Here is a 27,432-nt window from a genome sequence, read left to right as displayed (position 1 = left end):
ACTAGCCACAGGGACACACTCTTTACTACAAAAGCAACCGTTGTTTGTAAGGTCCGTTTCAAAAGTGAATGTGTGAGTGTATGTTGCCCTGAGAAGGACTGGCGCCCCCTTGAGGGTGTGCTCCTGCTTTGCGTCCAATGATTGTGGGTAGGCTCCGGACACAATGCGACCCTAAACTGGATAAGTGCTTACAGATAATAAATAAATGATTATTAATAATAATTATATTTGTATATGTACATAGGCCAGTAAGAATATCTATAGAAGAATGACTGTGTGCAGAATATTACACAACTATATGAATATAGCAAAATTTAAACATCTGTACCACTGTGCAAATAGCGTTACATTACAGAAGAGTCACTGTAATACACGGGAGTTTGGTGGTTCAGTTAGTTCAAGTTTAAAGTGCGAAATGTCCACTATGGTTGATGAGCGCTACAGCTCAGGGATGAAAGCTGTTGGCAGGTCTGGTTGTGTTGGTTTTGATGGCCCTGCATCTTCTGCCAGAGGGAAGTGTTTGAAAGAGGTGATGTCCAGGATGAGAGGGGACAGCTGTAATTGTGCTTCATCACCCTGTTGTTGTAGATGTCCTGAAGCATTGGCAGACTACATGATCCTCTCTGCTGTCCAGAATAGGCTCAGAAAATTTGAATAAACAACACAAAACCCCTGCAAAGGTTTTCTAAGTCTTCTAAAATCATCCCTTAGTCTTATTCAATAGGCTACACAATCACTGGGAAGGCTGCTGACTTAACAGATGTCCAGAAGGCAGTCATTGACACCTTCATGCTGTATCTAAGCATATGGAAGGAAAAAGTGTGGCAGAAAAAGGTGCACAAGCAACAGGGATAAGTTTGAAAGTTTTGTCAAGAAAAGGGATTCAATAATTTCAGGGAGATTCACAAGGACTGGACTGCTGCTGGAGTCAGTGCTTCAAGAACAACCACACAAAGACGTATCCAGGACATCCAGGATGCCAGAAGAGTCTTACCTGGGCCAAGGAGAAAAAAGGCTGAACTGTTGCTCAGTGATCCAAAGTCTTGTTTTCAGATGATTGGAGAGGCACACAATCCAAGCTGTTTGAGGTCTAGTGTGAAGTTTCCACCATCAGTGATTGTTTGGGGAGCCATGTCATCTGTGTTATGTCAAATTCAAAGTCAATGCAACCTTCTACCAGAAGATTTAGAGCACTTCATGATTCCCTATGCCAAAAGTACCAATACCTGGTTTAATAACTACAGTATCACTGTGCTTGATTGGCCAGCAAACTCACCTGACCTAAACCCCAGAATATATGGGGTATTGTCAAGAGGAAGATGAGAGACACCAGACCCTACAATGCAGACAAGCTGAAGGCTGCTATCAAAGCAACCTGGGCTTCCATAACACCTCAGCAGTGCCACAGGCTGATCGCCTCCATGCCACGCCACACTGATGCAGTGATTCAGTGATTCAAGGAGCCCAGACCAAGTATTGAGTGCATATACTATACATAAGTTTTTAGTAGGCCAACTTTTCTGTATTAAATTGGTCTTATACATAATATTCAAATTTTATGAGATAATGACTTTTGGGTTTTCATTGGCTGTAAGCCATAATCATTCATTCATTCATTGTCTGTAACCGCTTATCCAATTCAGAGTCGCGGTGGGTCCGGAGCCCACCCGGAATTACTGGACATTAGGCGGAAACACACCCTGGAAGGGGCGCCAGTCCTTCACAGGGCAACACACACACGCTCACACTTTTGAGTTGCCAATCCACCTACCAACCTGTGTTTTTGGACTGTGGGAGGAAACCCACGCGGACACGGGGAGAACACACCAACTCCTCACAGACAGTCACCCGGAGCGAGAATCGAACCCACAACCTCCAGGCCCCTGGAGCTGTGTGACTGCGACACTACCTGCTGCACCCCGTGCCGCCTAACCAATCAATCAATCAATTTATTTATTTATTTATTTGTTTGTTTGTTTGTATTTTTGCCTTAGTTTAATACTTTTAATAGTCTGTGTACTTGTCTGGTCTGTTAGTATGTTACGTGTCATACAGGTGTGCTCTCACCAAAATAATTTCCTTGTATGTGTAAAATACTTGGCGAGTAAAGTGATTCTGATTGAACATTAAAAGCTATTTGAACAATAATTAAAATGATTGAACAATAAACGCTTGGAATAGACCACTCTGTTTGTATCTATGTAACATACGAGTTTCACTTTTTGAACTGAATTACTGAAATAAATTAACTGTTTGATGATATTCTAATATTTGTTCAAACCGTCCACCAGAGGACGCCACCTGGTCGAGGTTCGACCTGTTTAGTTTCATTTGCCAATTATGTTTAGAATAAGCGATAAATAAAAACATTATCTAAAAGTGTACTACATTGTTTTTATGTGTACTGTTTCTGGTGCTATTTTTTATTTCTTCCTGTACAACGTTTGACCGTTCTACGTCACCGGGCCCTACGTGGTGACGTAGAGTGTTTTGGTGTCCACCTTGTTGCTGAGGAGATCTGTGAAACCAGTAGAGAAAGTACTCACTGTAACTCTAGCAAAGTTTGTCGATCAGAGAGAGCTGAATGCTACAGTGTTTAGATTGAGTATAGTCTCCTTGTTCACCTTGTTTTGTGTTATTCCCTGGAGACTGTGGGGCTGAGTGTGGCCGGAGTATGAAACTCTGTAGGCGGCGTATGTGGCGCTGAGTAACCGCTCACGGCTCACAGCCCACGGACCTCACTTTCTGACTTTGCTCCTGCTGGTGGTGAGTCGCTTATATTATTAAATAATATATTGCTATTACATAGGACCACAGGTATGTCTTAAATATATGTATATGCTGAGTTTGTAAAGTAATGGTGGTAAATTAGCCACTTAGCATGGACGCTAACGTGGTTCAGGTCAGAAGGAGATATATTCACAGCGTTTAGCTTAGCTCAATAATTTAGCTTTACAGAAATAACATTGTTAGTTAAGGATGGTGCTGCTTGTTTGATACTAAAGTTGGCGTGCAGTGTTCATTCCACCTTAAATAGTGCAGAAGCTACGCTGGTGCTCTGCGACTGTTAAAGATGGAATCCAAAATTCGAACGTTTAGAATGGTCCTGCTTGTGGCTAAACCTTTTTACTCCAACACTATTGGTTGTCTACAATACTAGCCCCACCGTTGACCATTTTTGATTGAGGCATACGGTTTACTACCAAAGCAGCCTCAGTTATATGTAATGCACAGCCCAAGAGAGCTGACTTGCTCCTAACCTTACTGACTACTGGAATGAATCCAGTCCAGCTGCAGGGAATAAACATACAGAGGCCTTGGCCATGAGAGAAGAGGTTTCGTCATCAAGTTCATCACCGGCCATGGGTTACAACCCCTAAAAACCCATCTCTGTGCATCAAAATGACTTTTGGATGCAATTTACAATAAAATCTCATCTAATGCCTTAAAAGTGTCTAGATGTAACTTTACTCCATTGCCTTCATGTCGTGTACTTGCTTATATTTAGTCCCCACCTCCATCTCAGCCTAACAACTGCATGATGCATTGTTAGGAAAGAAAAAATATTCAAGTTTTATTAGACTTAATGCAGTAATGTAAAATGTTTAATCATAATTATCATAACCAGAGGGCCCAGACTGTGAATTCACACAGTATTTCAAAGTAGGATCATTACTGATAGAATGTATATGTTATGTTCACATATCGCTTAGAATTGCGGACTTGTTCTTACTTTTAATCTTACACGGCTTTAGATCTGTGTAGTTAGGTAGTAACAAACCAGCAATCTCTTATGCTGTTTTATGAACAGAGACCCAAATCTTGTTTTATCATCCTGCACTGCCTGTGGAAGTGTCGCTCTCCTCCTTCGCCAGTCGCCATGGCACCCAAAGACATCATGACCAACTCGCATGCCAAGTCCATCCTGAATGCCATGAACGCCTTGAGGAAGAGTAACACACTATGTGACATCACGCTGAGGGTTGAGAACACAGATTTTCCTGCCCACCGCATCGTGTTGGCTGCCTGCAGCGATTACTTCTGTGCCATGTTCACCAGTGAGGTAATGAAAACACACCAAGACCAAACAGACTTTAACAGTGCTGAACAAGTCTTAAATAATGTGGTCCAAATACTGCAATTTATTCAACCTCACTTTATCTCTGGATCATTTATTTACTCCATTTCCTTCATAAAAGAAAACACAACATATCATGAATTACCTTCAAATGATTGTATATGTTCTCCCTCATATCTCATGGCTACATTTTCAGTTTTTTTGTGAGATACCTGCTTAGTCTTAAGCAATTTAGACTTGTGTGATGACTATTGCCCTGAATTTAACATCCTGTGTTAGATCTGGGGCTTTGTTAGAGACTTAACATGGCACACTTATCTGTGGTCTTAATCATTGTAGTACTAATGGTAGTTCTACAATGCTTACATGCTTATATTATTTAAGTTAGACAGTTAGAAAATATAGGTTATGAAGGAAATATCCTCATTGGCTCTAAGAGTGTGACACTGTCTGCTGAGGTATTGAAGCTTGTGTGTATTATTATTATTATTATTATTATTTAAATGTTTTTTGACAAGTCTGTCAAACACCCTAAATCAGTGGTTCACAAACTGGGGGCTGCAATCGGCCACTAGGGGTCAGCAGAAAAGCATTAGAGGTTTTATCTCGTTTTTAAAATTTTAGTAATCAGGCCTGCTTTTCTCAAATATATTGTGATTTATAAGTGTTGTAGATGTTATAACTGATAGAATCACTCAGGATCAATGGATGTTCATTTCTCATTCGATACACAAACAAATTCGGTACTTTACACATACACACATATATTATATATGTCTCTGCAATTTACACTGAGTTTGAGTAAAAGGAAATTGTTGAGAATATATTCTAAAGTATATATTCCAATAAAAAACACTACTCAGTTGATGATTTTAAACTGTGGATTTACCTAGGATAGCATTGACCTTTTTAATGTCTATTAAGATAAAACACAGAATACCCTAAATAGATATGGAATGCTTTCAAGGTAGACGAAGAGAAATTTGTAGACTCCTGCTAGTTTTAGAAAATGGAGAAATATGTTTCCATGTAGTCTTATCTTTGTTCACTAGTGGGTGCAGTGGAGCAAGTCAACCAAAATATATGAACTAAATCCAGGTGTGGTCTTTTTCCATGGCCTTCTCTATCTAAATTATTTCAAGCAGAGATAAAGTAGTTGAAAGCATTTTTCTGATTTCTGCACTTTTTTCAATGTTCTTTTCTAAATTGTAGTGTACATTTTTGTCAGTTATGGTGCAAAAATAGGTGCGTTCTCCCCGTGTCTGTGTGGGTTTCCTCCGGGTGCAGTCCAAAACACATGTTGGTAGGTGGATTGGCGACTTTCCATAGGTCTGAGTGAATGTGAGTGTGTGACTGGCACTCCCTCCAGAGTGTGTTCCTGCTTTGTGCCCAATGATTCTGGTTAGGCTCCGGACACAATGCGACCTTGAACTGGATAAGTGATTACAGACAATGAATTTATGAATTAATTTAATATGTTTGATTATATTTAATGCAAAACAGATATTAATATAAATCATAACCCAGAGAGCCCAGACCCTATTTCTGCAGTATTTCAAAGTAGGATCATTATTCATTTTGGGCTTTTTTAATATCTGTTCACATACAGTTTAGATTAATAGATCTGAGCTTACAGAATAAAGTTGTACATTAATGCATTGGAGAATTCTTTTCTTGAAAATTACTTCTAACAGTATAAATTTGTGAGTCATTTGCGTTCCTCCAAGATGGCATAGGACCACTACTGCTGACAATATTGAAGGTTTCTTGCTGCAGTCAGAAAGGCTCCACATACAGGTGCACCTCAATAAATTACAGTATCATCAAATAGTTAATTTATTTCAGAAATTCTATTCAAAACTGAAACTCGTATATACATTCGTTACTAACAGAGTGATCTCTTTCAAGTTTTTATTTATTTTAATGTTGATGATTATGGTTTACAGCTAATGAAAACCCAAAAGTCATTATCTTAGAAAATTAGAATATTATGTATGAGACCAATTTAAAAAATTATCTTTAATACAGAAATGTTGGCCTACTAAAACATTATGTACAGTATATGCACTCAATACTTGGTTGGGGCTCCTTTGACATGAATCACTGTATCAATGTGGCGTGGCATGGAGGCGATCAGCCTGTGGCACTGCTGAAGTGTTAAGGAAGCCCAGGTTGCTTTGATAGTGGCCTTCAGCTTGTCTGCATTGTAGGGTCTGGTTTCTCTCATCTTCCTCTTGACAATACCCCATATATTCTGGGGTTTAGGTCAGGTGAGTTTGCTGGCCAATCAAGCACAGTGATACTGTAGTTATTAAACCAGGTATTGGTACTTTTGGCAGTGTGGACAGGTGTCAAATCCTGCTGGAAAATGAAATTCGCATCTCCAAAAAGCTTGTCAGCAGAGGGAAGCATGAAGTGCTCTAAATTTGTCTGGTAGAAGGTTGCATTGACTTTGAACTTAACATAACACAGTAAACCAACACCAGCAGATGACATGGCTCCCCAAACCATCACTGATTGTGGAAACTTCACCTCAAACAGCTTGGATTGTCTGTGTGTGTGTCTGTGTCACGCGTGAAGGAATGGTGCCCCCTCCAGGGTGTGTTCGTGCCTTGCGCCCAATGATTCCGGTTAGGCTCTGGACCCACTGCAACCCTGAATTGCACAAGCGGTTACAGACAATGACTGAATGTTCATTAATATACTGTATACAATATATTGTGTAGAAACTGGACAAAGTTCTATACATTTGTTCCGAACACTTTGCCTAATCTCTCTGTTCTTCCTATCCCTTCTCACCTCTTGTTCTCTTGTAGCTGGCAGAGAAAGGGAAGTCTTTTGTGGACATTCAGGGTCTCACTGCCTCCACCATGGAGATCCTACTGGACTTTGTTTATACAGAGACTGTGTTGGTTACTGTAGAGAACGTGCAGGAGCTTCTTCCCGCTGCTTGTCTGCTCCAGCTTAAAGGTAAACACCTGCAAAATGGCTTCCTGAAGTCATGTGACAAAAGATTTGCATACCACACAAGCTTTTGATTATGTTGCTTTTGGCCTGTGTTTAAATCTTGTGATAGTTTGCTGTGTGGTCTATTCCGATACAAACACTGTACTATAAATCTGTCAGTACTGTTGAAATGGTTTTACTTGGGAGCATATGGTATCATCTTTGCTTTTTATTTTTACTTAATTACTGTGGACCAGGCATACGTACAGAACGTAGTTTAAAGAATATATATAACATATAGTTAGATACGTAGATAATTGCAATATTTTAGGAGGTTTGAAATAATTTTCCACGTTATTTTTCACAGACGTATATTGCCCCAGCCAAAAGAAATGTTAATAGGGTGTTTTGAATTATGTCAAATACATGTCAGTATCGAAAAGCACCAAATGTCTTTGTTGAAACACAAAATATGAATTATGAAAAAAGATATCTTATAATTTAGTAATGTAACATGCTAAAAATATTTGTTTGTTGTTAGCTGAGTAGCAATTTCTAATGTCTTTAAACTAGCAGAATGATTTTCTTTCTCTTTTGCTTAAATGTTTACTGGAATATATGGTTTTTACAGTTCAGTCTGTGTTAACTGCTAAGTAAACATAGCTACTAAACAAGGTGGTAAGTTAATTAGTTTGAACACTTCAGGCTTGTACATGATCTTTGCTTCTAGTTGTTGCATATATTTTGGAAGTGTTGTGTTGCAGCTGAAGTTCTTTGAATGAATCAAATATTTAAGTGGTATTGCTGATTTTTTTTATGGTACCACACTCTGAATTATCATCATTCTAAATGAGCATACAACAAACAAAAGAAGAGGCAGCACTGAGTAACCGCGTGTTTGTGGTTCTATAATGCTCTAGTGTTGAGTAAAGCATGGTGCACACCTGATGTTCTTGCTAAAGGCAAGTCCTATGCTCAGAGTCCCTTTTGTTTTCAGTTACTTTGCAAAAAAGTCCAGCACAAGTCGGTGCTTGTGAGAGAACCATTCAGAAATGGCCCTTTAGAGCCTTTCAGCGCTGCTAGCTGTGACTGATTTCCTTGCTGAGGATTTAGGATTCTGTTCTATGTGGAGACATTGTGTGTTTTTCACTCTCTGCCTTTAACTGGGTCAGCCCCTTCAGTGGAAATAAGCATCATAAGTTCATGACAGATAACGCGTCAAACAAGCCTGAGCTGCCAGCTTTCAGTTACAGCATTGCTGTGTTTAGTGAATATACACCAGCTTGGGTATATATTACTTTCTTTAGTCAGCTGAGATCAAATGGATTTTGTATAGACACGAGAAACAAATCTGAGAGTTGAACAAAATAGACACGTCTTTCAAGAATGTTTTCTGTCATATTTATTAAAGCAGCGGTCCATCATAGTTCTTTCAAGCCCAGTGTAGTTGTGGTGTTATTGAAATAAAATGTAATTTTGCTGAAAAAAAATTAAACGATACCTATATTTTGTGTGAATTGTTGTCATGAAGTATTTTAAGTTCAAAAAGCAAATTTGAATAACAGTTAGATATTTGCCAAATATGTATTTATATATATATTTGGTAAATGTTCTTACTTTTTTGGATTAATGCATTCTTGGAGGGATTTCCCAAGTTTGCTTGTATAAATACTGCACTAGTTGAAAGATTAAATTTGTCTTGTTTTGATATGCTACTAGTTTTTTTTAATTAACGTATTTATTTACAGTGTGTGCAGAATTATTACGCAAATGAGTATTTTGATCACATCATCCTTTTTATACGTGTTGTCCTACTCCAAGCTGTATAGGCTTGAAAGCCATCTACCAATTAAGTAAATCAGGTGATGTGCATCTCTGTAATGAGAAGTGTGCCCTACATAAAGTGTGCTTAATTATTAGGCAACTTCCTTTCCTTTGGCAAAATGGGTCAGAAGAGAGATCAAAAATTGTGAGATGTCTTGCAGAGGGATGCAGCAATCTTGAAATTGGCAAATTTTGAAGCGTGATCACAGAACAATCAAGCGTTTCATGACAAATACGCCAGCAAGGTGGAGGTGGACTACTGGTATGGGCTGATATCATCAAAGATGACTTTTCGGGTTGAGGATGGAGTGAAGCTCAACTCCCAGACCTACTGCCAGTTTCTTCAAGCAGTGGTACAGGAAGAAGTCTATATCGTTCAAGAAAAACATGATTTTCATGCAGGACAATGCTCCATCACATGCATCCAAATACTCCACAGCGTGGCTGGCCAGTAAAGGTCTACAAAGAAGAAAAAACAATGACATGGCCCCCTTGTTCACCTGATCTGAACCCCATAGAGAACCTGTGGTCCCTCATAAAATGTGAGATCTACAGGGAGGGAAAGCGGTACACCTCTCTGAACAGTGTCTGGGAGGCTGTGGTGGCTGCTGCACGCAATGTTGATCGTAAACAGATCAAGCAACTGACAGAATCTATGGATGGAAGGCTTTTGAGTGTTATCGTAAAGAAAGGTGGCTATATTGGTCACTGATTTGTTTTTGGTTTTGTTTTTGAATGTCAGAAATGTTTATTTCTAAATTTTGTGTTGTTATATTGGTTTACCTGGTGATAATAAACCAGTGAAAACGTGAGATGGGTATAAATTTGGTTTTTATTAAGTTGCCTAATAATTCTGCACTGTAATAGTTACCTGCACAAACAGATATCCTCCTAACTTCCTCCACAACTTCCAAAAATATTAAGCTTTGATATTTATGAGTCTTTTGGGTTGATTGAGAACAAAGTTGCACACACTGTATTTTCCCCACAGGGAATAGCTGTGGGCGATTAGTTTTATATATTTCGTGTCAAACTTTTTATGGGGAAATTTTTTTTGGCTTAATAAGTAGGTTCGTCTACTTACTGTTACTCAAATACTCATTCCAGTAGTCATTTTGTAATATCTTTCTTAACTTTGTTCTGCACAGGGGTGAAAAGAGCTTGCTGTGATTTCCTCAACAGTCAACTGGACCCATCCAACTGTCTGGGCATTAGAGACTTTGCAGAGACCCATAACTGTGTGGATCTGATGCAGGCAGCTGAGCTCTTCTCACAGAAGCACTTCTCAGAGGTGGTACAGCACGAAGAGTTCATGCTCCTCTGCCAGAGTGAAGTTGAGAAACTCATCAAATGTGATGAGATTCAGGTGAGACTCTGGTTGCCCAAAATGCCTAGTAACACTCACAAAAATGTTTTGTATTCAGTCCTAGTATAGACCTATTCAGTTGATTAATCCAGATGATTAACTGAGGACTATTTATGGCATAAATATCCAAATTTATTTATGTGCAGAATTGCTCAATATTTAGTTCTTGGGGTCCTTCTATGCCTCTACAGGACATTTTTGTTTCCACATTTCAGATACAACTTTAATAAGCATACTTTTGTTACTACAATGTTAGTGTGTTTGTCAGAAAGGCAGCCGCTCGTACACAAGTTAATCCAGCAGCAGGGTTCAGAGCTGAGGCATTGAGAAGAAAAAAACATTCATACACAGTGTCTCATTGTCTCTGAAAGCATGTTTGATATTTTTATTGTGTTACAACTTTAGGGAGAGGATGGAACAGTTCCCAACTCCTGGGGATGTTGGGAAATTGATACAGAATTTACCTCTCAAAGGTTGTGTGGTCTGTAACAGTTGTGTGTAAGACACTGAACTGGCACAAACTTGCCTAGCTGTATGTTATTTTATATTTAAACCACAAACTAATAGTGAGCATAAAATCAAGCATGGGCCTGTTGTAATTCCACTTAATACTCAATCTACTTTTTCTCTCCACATTCATTTTCTTTTTTCACTAGTTGACAAAGGCTTTAAACCTTCTGATCGAGAATTGACTTCTCCTACTGCTGTTGTCTTCCTCCTCTGAAAGCATACCCATTGGAGTTAGATTTATAACCAGTCTTCTTTAGTCTCAAAGATATTTCCTCTCTCCATACCATTTAAAGAAATTTCTGTGTATATGAAAGAATCAGACATACTGGCCTACGTGTCTCATTGACCCAACAGTGAAACTAGAATTTAAAACTTAATTTTTAGTCTGTATTATGCAAAAATAAAAGGTCTATGTCTGAGATTTGTTTCCTGATTGTCATAGCCTTTGTGAGCTTTTACTTCTTTTTTTACCAAATGAAATACAAATTAATGAGGGATACTTTTGGTGAAACTAAAACATGTCCTTGCCAGAAATATAAATTAAGTATATTTATTTATCTGTCTTAGGTGGACTCAGAGGAGCCAGTTTTTGAGGCAGTGTTAAACTGGGTAAAGCACAACAGGAAGGAGCGAGAGCCATACCTGGCAGACATGCTTGAATATGTGCGCATGCCTCTGCTTACACCACGTTACATTACAGATGTCATAGACTCAGAGGTCAGTCTTCCCACTTATTTTATTTATTTTTTTTTTCAAAGAAAGAAGACTAAGCATGTTGTGTACATTTAAGTCTGCGTTTTGTGTTTAGCCTCTTATACGCTGCAGTCTGGCCTGCCGAGACCTTGTGGATGAAGCCAAAAAGTTTCATCTAAGACCTGAGTTACGCAGTGAAATGCAGGGGCCTCGGACCCAAGCCAGATTAGGTACAAACTCATCTGCACAAACTCACTGATGAGATTGTCCAAAAATCAAAACTAAATTGTATGTTATATGAGCACTGGAAAATCCAGGAAAGCTTTATAGACCACAAACCGTAAAACACTACTGCCGTCACACAACACTACTACTATGCTATACTATACTATAGCTGCGCTACTGCCCTGTCATATCCATACCACTTCTTCTGTGACATTTTGTCTAAAAACAATTATTACACTTTCGTACTGATACCAGGTGCCAAGGAAGTGCTGTTGGTAATTGGTGGCTTTGGGAGTCAGCAGTCCCCTATTGATGTTGTGGAGAAGTACGATCCTAAAACTCAGGAATGGAGTTTTCTGCCTGTAAGTGAAAGAACATTTAGTATTTTTAAGAAGCATTTTCATAATACTTTTTATATGTTAAGTTTGTAAGGAACTTACGAACATGATGTAAGCCATTATGTATATAGTAATTTATAATTTAATACTGTGTTAAATAATACAACCCGGATTCCAAAAAAGTTGTGACACTAAACAAATTGTGAATAAAAACTGAATGCAATGATGTGGAGATGGCAAATGTCAATATTTTATTAGTAATAGAACATAGATGACAGATCAAAAGTTTAACCTGAGTAAATGTAACATTGTAAAGGAAAAATATGTTGATTCAAAATTTCCAAATCCCAAAAAAGTTGGGACAAGTAGCAATAAAAGGAAATTGAGCATATAACGAACAGCTGGAAGACCAATTAACACTAATTGGGTCAATTGACCACATGGTTGGGTATAAAAAGAGCTTCTCAGAGTGTCAGTGTGTCTCTGAAGCCAAGATGGTAAGAGGATCACCAATTCCACCATTGTTGCGCAGAAAGATAGTGCAGCGATACCAGAATGGTGTTACCCAGCGTAAAATAGCAAAGACTTTTAAGTTATCATCATCAACCGTGCATAACATCATCAAAAGATTCAGAGAATCTGGAACAATTGCTGTGCATAAGGGTCAAGGCAGTAAAACTCTACTGGATGGTCATGATCTCCGGGCCCTTAAACGTCACTGCACCTCAAACAGAAATGCCACAGTCAAGGAAATAACAGAATGGGCTCAGGAATACTTCCAGAAAGCATTGTCAGTGAACACAATCCACCGTGCCATCCGCCGTTGCCAGCTGAAACTCTACAGTGCACAGAGGAAGCCATTTCTAAGCAAGCTCCACAAGCTCAGACGTTTGCACTGGGCCAGGGGTCTTTTGAAATGGAGTGTGGCAAAATGGAAGACTGTTCTGTGGTCAGATGAGTCACGATTTGAAGTTCTTTATGGAACACTGGGACGCCATGTCATCCGGACCAGAGAGGACAAGGATAACCCAAGTTGTTATCAACGCTCCGTTCAGAAGCCTGCATCACTGATGGTATGGGGCTGCATGAGTGCTTGTGGCATGGGCAGCTTGCATGTCTGGAAAGGCACCATTAATGCAGAGAACTATGTTCAGGTTCTAGAACAACATATGCTCCCATCTAGACGTCATCTCTTTCAGGGAAGACCCTGCATTTTTCAACAAGATAATGTCAGGCCACATTCTGCAGCAATCACAACATCATGGCTACGTAGGAGAAGGATCCGGGTACTGAAATGACAGCCTGCAGTCCAGATCTTTCACCTATAGAGAACATTTGGCGCATCATAAAGAGGAAGGTGTGACAAAGAAGGCCCAAGACGATTGAACAGTTAGAGGCCTGTATTAGACAAGAATGGGAGAGCGTTCCTATTTCTAAACTTGAGAAACTGGTCTCCTCTGTCCCCAGATGTTTGCTGAGTGTTGTAAGAAGAAGGGGGGATGCCACACAGTGGTAAAAAATGGCCTTCCAACTTTTTTGGGATTTGTTGACGCCATGAAATTTTAAAACATTTTTCCCTTAAAATGATACATTCTCTCAGTTTAAACTTTTGATCTGTGATTTGTGTTCTATTCTGAATAAAATATTAGATGTTCATTCACATTTTGATTAGTGTCCCAACTTTTTTGGAATCCGGTTTGTAATTTAATACTGTGTTTATTTAATCAGCAGGAGTAGAGCTTTAAGATGATACATTTACTGTTCCTTGCAGGGGAAGCACATGTCAAAGGAAAGAGTTGTGGTTATATGATATTCTATTATCTTTTTGTTGCTTTGTGCATTATACTTCCTGAGTTTTCGAAAGTCTGGGAATGGGTGTATCATGAAAGTAAATATGTCTGAGAAAAGAAACTTTGTATTATGTTTGACATGCTTGGTTGAAAATAAAAATTCAATCCATTAAAGACTAAGCTATTTTTTGAAAACAGGCTGAGTTTGTAACATGATTTAAAATTGTCATCTTGTCTTTTATTGGAGGTGTAATGCTTCTGGGGATTAAGAGCACCAATCTGATGAGTTACCATAGACCTTGCTCACAAAATCACAAAATCTTTAGTGTATTGTATTTATTAAATATAAGTCTATCAGATGTATTGAATTTAATAATAATTAACAAATTGTGGTATTCTTTGTGTGTACTGTAAAGTTCTGTACTACTTAAGCAATAAGTATAGGTGTACTATTTAAAGCATGTTGAACTTGGGTATGAAGAAGTTTTATTTTTGTAAACTCATCAATTTTCTGTATGTTTTAACGTTTTAGAACATTGCACGAAAACGACGTTATGTTGCCACTGTTTCCCTTAATGACCGTGTATATGTAATCGGAGGCTATGATGGTCGGTCACGCCTTAGTTCCGTTGAGTGTTTGGACTATACAGCGGATGAAGATGGAGTTTGGTACACCGTGGCCACCATGAATGTACGGCGAGGCCTTGCAGGGGCGACTACACTTGGAGGTGCCTTCATCATTTGTCCTTATCTAAAAGACAAGTTAAAAAATTAAGTGAATCTGATCTGGTTTGTGGGTACAGTGATAGGATTGAATATATATGTTTTTTTATTAAGGCCTCTGTCATACTACAGTGTGAGACCGATACTTCAGGAAAGTGCACGTTTGTAACCAGACCTGTCTAACAAACAAGTTTTGTGAGCTGTTGATTACAACATTTGAAACCACATTAGTCTGTGGATTGCTTAAACAGTTGGTGGTGTATTAGTCAAGCAAAACTCCTTAAGTATTAATCCATTGCTGTTATTTCTCAAAACCAAGTGTAAGAATTGTAGTGACTTGATAAGTGCTTCTGTTTAGTGGAATGGAGAGCTACCCATGCTATGCCTGCATATCTGCACTACATCTTTCAGTATTATGCCTTGACTGATTTTAACAGATTATCTTCCATTGCTATATATATATATATATATATATTTTTTATAATTTCAAGCTGACTTAGCCTATGTATAAACCTTCATTCAGATATGATTTATGTGGCTGGCGGGTTTGATGGCAGTCGTCGGCACACCAGTATGGAGAGATACGATCCCAACATTGACCAGTGGAGTATGCTGGGAGATATGCAAACAGCTAGAGAAGGAGCTGGACTTGTAGTGGCAAGCGGGCTCATCTACTGTTTAGGTATGATCTATGTTAGTACAAATTCAGCATTTTATGCAGTGAAAGAGTCACTATTAAAGGTTAAAAGTTGTTTGCATTCACACTGAAAATGTCACATTTACATCTGAAATATACTGTTTTTAATTTTTGTTAATTTTTCACTTTAATGTGTTTCAAAGGAAGACATTATAATTATTGGCAGTACATCTAATGAACAGAAAGTTGCATTTAGTGTATTATTATTCATTGAGTAAGTTGCGGTTCCATTGTTACAGGTGGCTACGATGGCCTGAACATTTTGAATTCAGTGGAACGCTATGACCCACACACAGGTCATTGGACCAGTGTCACCCCTATGGCCAACAAACGTTCAGGTGATTTTTAAACTGTTGAGTTTTAATTGAAGACGCTTGTACATGAATGGTGTAGGATTTGCAAATTTGTTTTCTTGCTGTACATGTAATGTTGTCATATTTTGTGTAATAGGTGCAGGGGTGGCTTTGCTAAATGACCACATTTATGTAGTTGGAGGGTTTGATGGCACAGCACATCTTGCCTCTGTAGAGGTATACAATATCCGTACAGACTATTGGACTACTGTGGCACCCATGACAACACCACGCTGCTATGTGGGGGCCACTGTCCTTAGGGGACGATTATATGCCATTGCAGGGTAAGATTTCAAATGTCATTTCTTACAAAATACCCAATACAGTACAAATTGAGAAATTTAGTATTAGATGGTAAATGCTTCATCTGTTATTGTAGTAGTGTCATCAAACTTTCCTTTGCCCAAAAAACATCTAAATTGTCCAACTAAATGTGTCTTGTATTATCATTCCTTTACTCCATTTTCAGATATGATGGCAACTCCTTGCTCAGCAGTATCGAATGTTATGACCCTGTCCTGGACAGCTGGGAGGTTGTGACCTCCATGGCTACACAGCGCTGTGACGCAGGGGTTTGTGTGCTACGTGAAAAATGAGAATATGGCTGTCTGACATTTTCAACTGGCAAACCAATGGAGTAAGCTTTTCTGACGGTGACTGGCAGCTAGCAACTAAGACTGATCTACTACGTGCCACCCATATTAGCATGGAAGAGCAGGCAAACTGGGAATGCAGATCATATGACTAACATTTTTTATATTTCTGCTCTAGTCCTTTTTTGGAGCCTGGTTCAGTTGCCATCTGAGATGTAAACTTTGTAATGCACTCACTGTCTGTGGCCTGCCAAGATGTCTTCACTCTCCGTACATGACCCTGTGGTTCAGTGGTGTCTGTGGTTACTTGCGAGGTTCATATGGATGAGACTACAAAAGTGCAATATTTTGATCAACTGCTGTAAAAAAATATATATATATACAATATTTTAAATGCAGAAGAACACTGTAACGTGTGCTTCAGCTGTTGCTGCTATATGCCTTATTGCCTTTGTGGCAAATGTTACCAAAACTGACCATGAGGCTTCAGCCTACTTTGACATTGCAGTATAATATCTGAAGGAGAGCATATTTTAGGACTTGAAAACAATATGCCCATATTTCTGACTGTAAATGCCTACAACTCTACCTTGGTTCATGTACAAAGTTCTGTGGAACTGATGATATCAGTGTCTTGTCTTTCATTTTAATCTTCAAGTCTGTATTTGAAATGCAGAGGTCCTTCTTGTTGCCTCAAGAGTTAAAGGTACAGTAAGTAGACATATCTTTTAATACTGTATAAAAAATATTAAGAAAATGAACAGCAGCACTATTAGTTGTGCCCAAATTTTTTCCTAGTGACAAAATGGCTTGTCTTTGTTAAAGACACAAACGTTACTTGGTGTACCTTTAAATCAGTCTTTTTGTCACACTTTAAATATCATCATGTATGCACTGTGTGTATTCACCATCATGACGACAGAAGTCTATTAGCCAGTTTACTGCGTGTTTTCTTAAGTCAGTTGCATCAATAGAGTTTAGAAGTGAATTGAGGAATTTACTTCTGTACAAACTGATCATGACCATAATGTGAAGTGTTTGTATTGTTCTCTAGATATGCATCCACTATTATGAGTGATCGATGAGCTATGATGTGTATTGTATTGCGGTATGTATGGTATGCTGATTAATGGACTGATGTAATTGCGAATAAAGAAATGTCATAAATTCTGTACATCAGCCCTATCATGCAAATTTACTGCTTTTTTCTTGTCTTCACAATGTAGATGGACTGATTTGAGTCCAAAAACTGATGGGTGTCTCAGAGAAGTAATCTTCAAGACTAAGTGAGTGCGATGTAATGAAAGGTCATAAGGCATTATTTCAAACTACTCGAGTTATTTTTGTGAAAGCTTATTTAGTGCAATTGTAAAGACTTTTAATGTCCACAGTAACCGAATTTCATTGTAGAAGTCACTAAATGTTTTGTCAATTGCACACAAAGACGTCAGAGCTGGTGTTGTATTGAAGCACTAACCTCACTGTATGACTGTATGACACGCTGATTTGCTCTTTTCCCAGTCTAGAAGTAGGAAATGCCTCTGATAGGCCGTTTTGAAAAGAGCTCCGACTGCCCCAGCCAAAGCAAGTACCTGGTTGACTTAAAAGTGAATTTGAAATTCACAGGGAACCGCCCCCTTTTTCCCTTTCAAGGCTAAAAACAAAGGTAAAGCAGCGATATTAATGTTTGGTCCTCGCTTAGTTGAAGGTAAAAGATTTGACAATGCGGTTCAGTAAAACAATTGTGAAAGACATTACAGCACTTACTTTAAGAGTGTTTGTTTCCACCAATAGCAGGTCCTCGGGCAGGTGTTGACCAATAGTGGAGCAGCAAGGGAGAGCCCGAGTCTATAAAAGATCCCCGTAGCGCGCTCTTCCCGCACTGCTGTGTTGGCGGAGACACGTTACGCGTCTGTAGTCAACGGAGCGCAGAGAATTAAAAAAAAAAAAAAGCTATTTCTTTACAAAGAAGCTATTTTAGTACGTAGAACTAAACCAAAATGGTGAGTTTGACTATCTTCTACTTTATTTTACATGTACATATTTACAGCTTTTGTTCACTGTTAGCAGAGCGCCAAAAGGCATGACATACTTTCTGATAAGGCCCAGGTTTCCCACCTTTACTTTTTTTCGTAGTCTTAGCCGCTGCTGTAGCGTCGTAAAACTTTAAACACTTTTTTGTTTTGTTTCCAAAAAGTTTTTAAAAATATTTTAAAACTCCAGCATTATTAATTTTAAGAAGGACAATAGATGTGTGCTATTTTTTTGTTAAAATGGAAACGCCCTTGTGGTTTATAACTATGAACTGTAATGTGATATGAGCTGGGCTTATTGGGCTTTTCCTCTTCAACTTGAACCGTGCAGCGGTTACACTAGAGGCCAACTCTCAGCCCCGTGAGGAGAGTGTGCGGGAGATTGTGGAGTGGGGGATGGTGAAGAGAGGGAGAAAATGTAGGCTCAGACTAATATTCCTTACTCTGTGAAGTGGTCGGAGTTTTCTTTGTTCCAGCAAGTTTGACTGTGGTCCGTTTGGATGTAACTTTTATAGACGCCCATTGTATAACTTGAGTATCAAAATTGCTTTTTCTTCCTGTCGCCCATTTTGATTAAAACCTCGCGATGTCAGAAGTGCCAGAGCTGTAATGCCGTCAACTGAAGCATTACAAAGAACTGATGAATGGCAGGTTTAGACTTTGCCCAAGCAAGTATTGACCCAGAACTTTGTCTAATGGTATAAGCTGCAGAACTTTACATCTGCACCTTTTAATCTGGACTACAGATCCTTGATTTTGTCGTGATTAGTGTTTAATTAGTTTTAATTTTGAGGAGTTTATACATTTTATAAAGCATTGGGCGTTTATAAAATCCAGAACCGAAAACTTGTCTCTACGTTTAAAGACCTTTGTTCTAAACTGTTCTTTAGAATACAGCATGGACCCATTTTTAGGTTATAACTATTCTACTAAACCTGAATTGTAAATGCCTCTGTTAACACTTCTGAAGTGAATCTGAGAACAAGGAAGGAAAGGGTTTTTTCCACAAGGTGTGCTGTGACCCACCCCTTGTCTCTGTCCGTAATTTTATCTGCTCCAGTCTGTAATTCTTGCAGATTTCAACATTCCTTCTGAGAAAGTCAGGAACCAACACCTTTACTCCCTCCTCTTTTGTCTTTCTTTTTAACCAGTTTCTGGTGGTAAATCTTTCAGTTAATATCCTTCAGACCCCCCACAACTATCTTTCTATTTATTTAAAATGTTTTAAGTTGAGGTTTCAGCTTTACTCTTTTATGAATGAACTATGGCACAGGTCAAGTCCATCTATGTGACTATGAGTGCTGTTTAAACTAAAGCTGGAAGAAGGTCACAGGGGTGACATTTGTTCCCAGCATACCATTTTCAAGTTATGGATTTGGAATTTCAAAAATCCACCCTTCAAAAGACTGGCCTGGATTCTGGCCTTGCTATACTTTTCTGACTTGAGTTACATTGCTCGATGGTTGTTTCACTGGTCAGTTTTGCATTTGATACAGATGTTGTAGGACATCTTTACTGCAAAATCAAGCTCTTTCAGTATTTAATTAGTTTTCTACAAGGACATGCCCATAAGGAAGAGATGGCACAAAAAAATAGAAAATTACATTTAAAAAAAAAACTGGTGCTTGGAATCAGATTATTGTGATTGCTGCTGCTGTTGGCCTACAGAGAGAGTGCATCTCGATCCATGTGGGCCAAGCTGGCATTCAGACTGGCAATGCATGCTGGGAGCTCTTCTGTCTGGAACATGGCGTGGGGCCTGACGGTGTGATGCAAGAAGTGGCATCACTGCCCAACTCCCGTCAGGACCCCTTCAACACCTTCTTCAACACGGGCAGCTCTGGCCGCCATGTACCTAGGGCTATATTTGTGGATCTGGAACCCACAGTGGTGGGTAAGCAGCCAGTTTAACTGTTTACTTTTCTCTCTTCTTGCATGGTGTGTGGGGGTGCAGCGTGAGTGTATCTCCATCCACGTGGGCCAGGCTGGTGTGCAAATTGGAAATGCATGCTGGGAGTTGTACTGCCTGGAGCATGGTATCCAGCCTGATGGCAATATGCCAAGTGACAAGACCATTGGTGGCGGGGATGACTCCTTTAACACATTCTTCAGCGAGACCGGCTCTGGAAAGCATGTACCACGAGCTGTGTTTGTAGATCTGGAACCTGCTGTAATTGGTAAGTGGGCATAATAATGGTAATAGTCCCCCTCCTGCTTTGGCGCATGACCTGTAAAAATATGACTTGCTGTTTATTAAGGAATTTAATTTGGATTTGATAGTTTAACTCCTTACTCATCTGAATGAGTTCTAATCAAATATTCATTAAATAATCTCAGCAAGCATTAATTTATTATAATTAAATAATGCTTGTATTCTGGATTCTTGGTTTACATTCAATTATTTAAAAGGAAAAATCTTAATTTTTCTACAAATGTGTCTGTATATGAGAGTAGGCTGTGTATAATGTTGCTTTCATGTTGCAGATGAGGTCAGGTCTGGCACATACAGGCAGCTCTTCCATCCAGAGCAGCTCATCTCTGGAAAGGAGGATGCGGCTAATAACTATGCCCGTGGTCACTACACTGTTGGCAAAGAAATCATTGATGTGGTTCTTGAACGTGTTCGTAAACTGGTAAGAGGAAAATTAAAGCTATTTATTTTTAGTACATTATATTCATAATTATCCATGTCTAGCCCCCACAATTATATATATTTGAGTCTACTGAAAAAACTTTATACATCATCAGAATGTTACATTTTTTTTTACCCTCCTAGACTGACCAGTGCACAGGTCTCCAAGGTTTCCTGATCTTCCACAGTTTTGGTGGAGGTACAGGCTCTGGCTTCACCTCCCTGCTAATGGAGCGTCTGTCTGTTGACTATGGCAAGAAATCTAAGTTGGAGTTTGCCATTTATCCAGCACCGCAAGTCTCTACAGCTGTAGTTGAGCCTTACAATTCAATCCTAACCACCCATACCACTCTAGAGCATTCTGACTGTGCCTTCATGGTTGACAACGAAGCCATCTATGACATCTGCCGCAGAAATCTTGACATTGAGCGCCCCACCTACACCAATCTCAACCGGCTCATTGGCCAGATTGTGTCCTCCATCACCGCTTCTCTACGGTTTGATGGAGCCCTGAATGTTGATTTGACAGAGTTCCAGACCAACCTGGTGCCTTATCCCAGAATCCATTTCCCTCTGGTTACCTACTCCCCAATCATTTCTGCTGAGAAGGCCTATCATGAGCAGTTGTCTGTTGCTGAGATTACTAGTGCTTGCTTCGAGCCATCCAATCAAATGGTCAAATGTGATCCTCGCCATGGCAAGTACATGGCCTGCTGTATGCTGTACCGGGGTGATGTTGTACCCAAAGATGTGAATGCTGCCATTGCCAACATCAAGACCAAACGCTCCATTCAGTTTGTGGACTGGTGCCCCACTGGTTTTAAGGTGAGGATATGAAAAGTTTTAATTGTGTTGAAACTTAAAATGGGTACAAGTACAGACCACAAATCACACTTCAAGTTTTTTGTCCATTTTATAAACAATAGTTTGTCTTACATGGTTAGACACCATTAGGGCCCTTTGAAACAACTAATTTGTAGCAAAACACCAAAGCTTATGACGAGCAACATGATGGCTAAAAATGCAGAGGTTAAAGGAAAATATGACAGCATAGCTGAAAACCTGGGGACTGTACAGTGACTTAACAGTCAGTCTTGTTTTGTTTTGATCCTAGTCTGTTCATGCACACAACAATGAGCACTTGTGTCTCCATTTATATATTTGAAATGCTGAAACCTCAGACACATCAGAAACGGGAGGGAATTTAAACAGCAGAAGCTGACAGATGAGGGAAAAAAGTGGAAAATTGAGTTATGGATTCTTTAGCCTTGTTTAAGGAGCACAGAATATAATGATTTTACAGTTAACAAAAAGTGACTTGGTTTTACACTGCATTTAAACATTGAATCCATTTTTCCTGTCAAAAAAACATGCGAGAGAGCAAGCTGGACGAACTGAGACTCAGGCTCATGACACAGCAGAACATGTTTTTCCAGAGGATTCTGCGTTTTCATCTTCATATTTGAAGTCATGCCCATATTCCCCAGTTATGTGATACTGTCAGTGTTCTCCACATCAGAGAAATCATGGGGCCCTAAACTGTATAAGCAAGTCTGTTTGAGATATATATATATATATATATATATATATATATATATATATATATATGTTAGGGTTGAAACATACATCACAACAGGATGCAAATGCAAATTCCCGCACCTGGCCAATGCTTTGCGAATGCACAGTCCTCTGTACAATCTTAATGTGCTGTCTTACATTACTGTGGTAGTTAAAACATGTAGTACTCAGTGGGGCGATAGAAGACTAATCATAGTGTCTGTAAATAGGACAGGGTTAAACATGTCTACAGTAGAGTAGTGGGGTTTACCTGTTGCATAGTCGATAAAAGAAGTTGGGGTGTGTGGTCTCTGAATCCCTCTCATGGAAATTGTACGAGAAACCAATTCTACAGGCGACTCCATAGAGCTGGTCCACCATCACAGTTGACTATAGGCAACTTGACTCACTGTAGCTCACCTTGCAGCAACGGTCAGAATGCAGCTTGCAGTCGTGTTGCGTTATGAAATGCATCATGACACATTCTTAAATGTGCGTAGCTTCAAGCATTCGCGTCTTTGTGTGAAGTATGTCTCGGTCCTTGTGCCTTTTACTTTTTCACTACATTAACTTTAATCACAATGCCACAAAATAAAGAACCAAAGATGTCAGAAAAGGTAGGGAGAAAATTAAAGGTGTGGTTTTTTTGTTTGTTTGTTTTTTGTTTTTTTTATGAGATATTTAAACTTGGCTAACTTGAATGCACCTTTTCTTTGTGTGTATGTTTGTATTTTTTTTTTAAAAACTTTCTATTTATTTTATTTTGTTAGGTTGGCATCAATTACCAGCCTCCAACGGTGGTTCCTGGTGGAGACCTGGCCAAGGTACAGAGAGCTGTGTGCATGCTGAGCAACACCACAGCTATCGCTGAGGCCTGGGCTCGTCTGGACCACAAGTTTGACTTGATGTATGCCAAACGAGCCTTTGTGCACTGGTATGTGGGAGAGGGTATGGAAGAGGGAGAGTTCTCTGAGGCCAGAGAGGATCTTGCTGCCCTCGAAAAAGATTACGAAGAGGTGGGCACAGAGTCTGTTGAAGACGAGGAGGAAGGAGAGGAGTATTAGTCTTCAGAAGACAAGTGGTGGAAGTTGGTGATACTTTTACCTCTCCAGTGCCAGGCTGTCGCATCGTGTCCCAAAGAAAGGGATCATGTGTTTTGTCTCCTCTTTCTTTGTATGTGTTTTATCCTGTCCTTCAGTCAGTGATCCCAGTTCTCTTTTATTTTTAATGTTCACTAAGGCTCATGTACTTGCCAAGTGCCAAAGGCATTTTTCCTTTCAAAAAATTTTTTTTTTTTTTTTTTTTTTTTTTTTAACTGTGACATTGCTGACTGCCTCAATGGATGTTGCAAAAGATTGTGCAATAATCTGTTTCTGAATAAATTTCACTTAAAACTGACGTCTTTTTTTATATGCACCAAATTTCACTTTCATTTCACAAATAACGTGTCCAGTTTATGAAGAAGTGTGTGATAAGACAAGATCAACCACCTTCCACTGCACAAATTATGCGGGTCTTATTGTTTTTGCATAGCACAGTTCTACCATGCACCTGAAAAAAGCATGTCTCGAATCTTGGGGGAAATAAGTTACTGTACCACGTCTAATTGGGCTGTGTGATTGCAACTTATATTTTGCCTTGTCTTAGTCATGATTAGAACTTGGATTACACATCTGGATAATTGGATAAAAGCAGACAGGAAGGAGTTTCATTAAGATGTTCAGAAACCCTTAATTGTCAGGGGACATGGATACTCTATAACCACAATTATTCATATTCCACTTTCAATACAATGTTATAGAAATCTAATATTTAATTTCCTTGCAAATTGACCTTGAGAAGGGTATTTGTTACATTGGAGTTTTTTGCCCCAACTCACTTGGGAAGTTACGGTGGACAAGGTCATATTAAAATGCATTTTTTTAATTTGAGGAGTATTTGGATCTGGTAACAGCTTAATGTTGGTTTTATATTTTGTAGTTAGAGGTATTACATTTGTTTTGATTTTCAAGACAATTTGTATAGTCCAAAATCCAACTGAAATCAACCAAGCACTGGACTAATGCATTGGGTGGAAATTTCTGTGAAATGGTCTGTCATTATCTGGAGTATCTTAAGACTTGTACTTTAGCCCAGGGGGTTCAAACCAAACCCACAGAGTGCTGTGTGGGTGCAGGTCTTCCTTTCAATCAAGCAGAAGCCCCACACTACTGAAAGTCAAGATCTATTGATTAAAAACAAGTGAAATGAAGTGTCATTTCTGCTGGGATGGAAAGAAAACCTGCACCCACACTGGTCCTCTGTGCATTTGGTTTGACACCCCTGCTTTATGGGGTGTATTTTTTTTTTTTCAGGCAAGGATTAAGCCTAGTACTGGACTACACAGCTTTCTGAATTGTGATTTTATTATTAATATATATTTTTTTTATTGAAAGGAGGACATAATCCATGACTAGGCTTAATCCTTGTCTTGAAAACAACTCCTAGATGTTGCAATGTATTTTTGAATGCACTAATATATAATTAAAATTATAAAATAAGTCTGTACCCATTTAAAATAAGACTATACTTATAAAGGATTCTAAGGATGATAAACAAAAGCTTTTTGATTACATGGTCCCTAATTAGGTTGTAAACACTTTAAAAGTCAATCATCTGGAACACATAGGAAGTGCAACAATGACCTCTTTTGTGTCTAATACTGAAAGTGCCAGAGAACTTACTGAAAATGTCAGTATACAGAATAAGCTAAGACCTGCGAATGTGAATTTAGTCATTTAATGTGTTAAGCTACACAACAATATCATTCATGTATAAGAAGACACTATTGGTGATTAATCCATTTAATGGTTAAATGCATTAACATATGTGTGATGAAGCCAATAGACTTCATGCTGATTGATGGAGAAGACCTGAGGTTTAACAGTGAAGATGGATGCAAGTTAACTATTTGGCAACCAACAGGTCATTGTTGTGTTGCCCTAAGTGTTATAACATTATAATATATATATATATATATATATATATATATATATATGTATATATAAAATCAGATTTTAAACCACTTACAAACCCATATAAGTATATTCTTATTCTAAAGTGGTACCAATACATCTCTATTCCATTTGTAGTTCTGCCACCAATACTCCACTAAATAACATGGGAGCCTTATGTATAAATGTTTGGAGACAGATGGATGTAGGGAGAGGCCTATGAGAAGGGATATAGTAGGTCCTTATTAAACATCACATGCTCCTAGCTGACAAGCTGATGCATGTGTCAGTTTAGAGGACGTAGCTCCCAATGATACTCCAATGTGGCTGGGAGTTGGGATCAAACACTGGCTATTAATTTGAGATGCCTGGATTGAACTCCGTCCCATTTTGAGAGTGAGTTTGGTTTCATATTTACTATCAATTTATTGATGGCTCTATGTTCATATTCTCTCTTTATATTTTCATCTTCTGTGTCTTCTTTTTCCAGATTTTCTCAGACAGGTATACAGTGATGAACTACTCTAGTTTTATTGGAGTTGATTCTGACTTTACACCTGCTGCCAGTGTCAACAGAATTGGGATCTTTTTACACCTGACATTAAAATGTGTTTTGTGTCTGGACAGTTTCTAGGTATTTTGACCAGACTCTTGTCTGTAACTTTCATTAAAATGTGTGCCCCCTGACTGGCCAGGTGAGATCTGAATTTACTGTCCCGTGTAAAAAGCACACAAATGTGTACATAGTTTCCGGTGTACTTCTTAAGCAGCTGTAAACCTGGTTTCTCACATGCAGCTATCGGTGTATTATATGCTCTCAATCCTTGGAAATGTTTAAAACAGACAGTGAAGCAGAGGAATAGCTGTATCTTGCAGCCTCTGTGATAACTGTCCAGAGGAATGTGTGGACACTGCAGAGAGACCATGACTATTGGGAAAGAAATGTGTCCAGTTTTAGACAAAGAATGCCTAACACTTCTTCACAGATTACAACAGACATTCAAATTAATCTGAAAATGTTCAGCCACTGAACTCTGATGAACTCATACCTGTGCTGTCCCTCCTCTTGAACAATGTGTATCTGCTTGTACAACAATATGGATTCTAATTTAATTTTGTTTACAGTGTTAAATGTGTCTAAAATCCATCTCTGACCACCTCGGAATATGGTTTGAGTGATTAATGTTTTGGGGGCTGGCTATTCATGCAGACAGATGAAATTCAAATAATCCAATCTGCATGCATATTAATGCTAGGTGTAAACAGGCCCTAGATTCCACCCTACCTAAATTAAATATCTTTGCGTTAACCAAGATGGCACTGGAGGGCACAGATAAATTATAATCTGGATTAAACTGCATTCACATTCACAAACTGGAATTGAATCTTCTCTGAGTTTGTTTGGCCAGAAGCTGATTCCAAATCCCAACTGCTTTGGGTCAAATTCTCATCATAACTGACATGTAAATCAGCAACAAACATTTTATGTAAATACTGACATATCCTTTTAATTTTGAGTGGGCGTATATCATTTTGGATTAATACCTCTTATTTATGTGTGCATTTCTTGGTGTGTTCATACGATTACTGGCATTGATTCAGTTTTAAACATTGTTATTGGGCATTACTTAAACTTTCAATGATAAATGATAGCAGAAAAGCTGTGACTGCTGGTAGGATGAGAGTGAACAGGGCCCCATGTGAAACTCTAATGGACTGGAAGCGGATATTTCACACATTGTCATGTGTATAATTACAACAATTACAAGAACTAGTAACCTCAAAATCGTGGAAACTTAACTGGGAGTATTTACACGTATACTGATTCAGCTCTTTAAGGATTTTATGGCGATTCTAAGCAAGGCTGTCGAGATGGTTCACTCCTTTGTCCACCGCGTGGAAGTAATCTTGATTCATGTTACATTCATCATCTACAATACCAACCATCAGAAACGTGGACTTAGGTCTGAATCGGTGACTGCTAATCTTTGATTCGCTTCAGATATAATTAAACTTTTTATATAAATTTAATGTTCTGTTTTTCGTTTTCTTCTTTTGCATTTGGTACTTCCTTTTCTCCA

The 27,432-nt window shown here is 38.8% G+C and overlaps 2 protein-coding genes across 2 annotated transcripts; both read left to right on the top strand.

Annotated features, from left to right (window-relative positions):
• Nucleotides 1-2,499: 2,499 nt before the first annotated feature.
• On the top strand, nt 2,500-17,326 carry klhl12 (kelch-like family member 12). The gene is made up of 12 exons (XM_066643985.1): nt 2,500-2,766; nt 3,812-4,063; nt 6,895-7,048; nt 9,997-10,214; nt 11,292-11,441; nt 11,533-11,647; nt 11,898-12,004; nt 14,303-14,498; nt 15,017-15,175; nt 15,430-15,528; nt 15,641-15,827; nt 16,013-17,326. Exons 2-12 carry the CDS (start codon nt 3,881-3,883, stop codon nt 16,137-16,139), a joined length of 1,695 nt encoding a protein of 564 aa, XP_066500082.1. The 5' UTR covers nt 2,500-2,766; nt 3,812-3,880; the 3' UTR covers nt 16,140-17,326.
• Nucleotides 17,327-18,020: 694 nt separating this feature from the next.
• On the top strand, nt 18,021-23,743 carry tuba5 (tubulin alpha 5). Its single transcript, XM_066643986.1, has 5 exons — nt 18,021-18,139; nt 20,124-20,346; nt 20,654-20,802; nt 20,946-21,626; nt 23,129-23,743. Exons 1-5 carry the CDS (start codon nt 18,137-18,139, stop codon nt 23,420-23,422), a joined length of 1,350 nt encoding a protein of 449 aa, XP_066500083.1. The 5' UTR covers nt 18,021-18,136; the 3' UTR covers nt 23,423-23,743.
• The last annotated feature ends 3,689 nt before the right edge of the window (nt 23,744-27,432 follow it).

Source organism: Hoplias malabaricus, chromosome 14, assembly GCF_029633855.1.
Source record: "Hoplias malabaricus isolate fHopMal1 chromosome 14, fHopMal1.hap1, whole genome shotgun sequence".
NCBI classification, from domain to species: domain Eukaryota; kingdom Metazoa; phylum Chordata; class Actinopteri; order Characiformes; family Erythrinidae; genus Hoplias; species Hoplias malabaricus.
The sequence above is the reverse complement of the archived record's forward strand: the minus strand, read 5'-3'. Positions and strand labels throughout refer to the sequence as shown.

What these genes read in the sequence shown, in the direction of transcription:
- tuba5 (XM_066643986.1), top strand. An exon ending in TTGAACGTGTTCGTAAACTG is followed by an intron (nt 20,803 to 20,945) that starts GTAAGAGGAAAA and finishes TTACCCTCCTAG; the next exon opens with ACTGACCAGTGCACAGGTCT. An exon ending in GGTGCCCCACTGGTTTTAAG is followed by an intron (nt 21,627 to 23,128) that starts GTGAGGATATGA and finishes TTATTTTGTTAG; the next exon opens with GTTGGCATCAATTACCAGCC.
- klhl12 (XM_066643985.1), top strand. Translation starts at nt 3,881, where the DNA reads ATGGCACCCAAAGACATCATGACCAACTCGCATGCCAAGTCCATCCTG. An exon ending in CGGGCTCATCTACTGTTTAG is followed by an intron (nt 15,176 to 15,429) that starts GTATGATCTATG and finishes CCATTGTTACAG; the next exon opens with GTGGCTACGATGGCCTGAAC. An exon ending in TATGGCCAACAAACGTTCAG is followed by an intron (nt 15,529 to 15,640) that starts GTGATTTTTAAA and finishes TTTGTGTAATAG; the next exon opens with GTGCAGGGGTGGCTTTGCTA.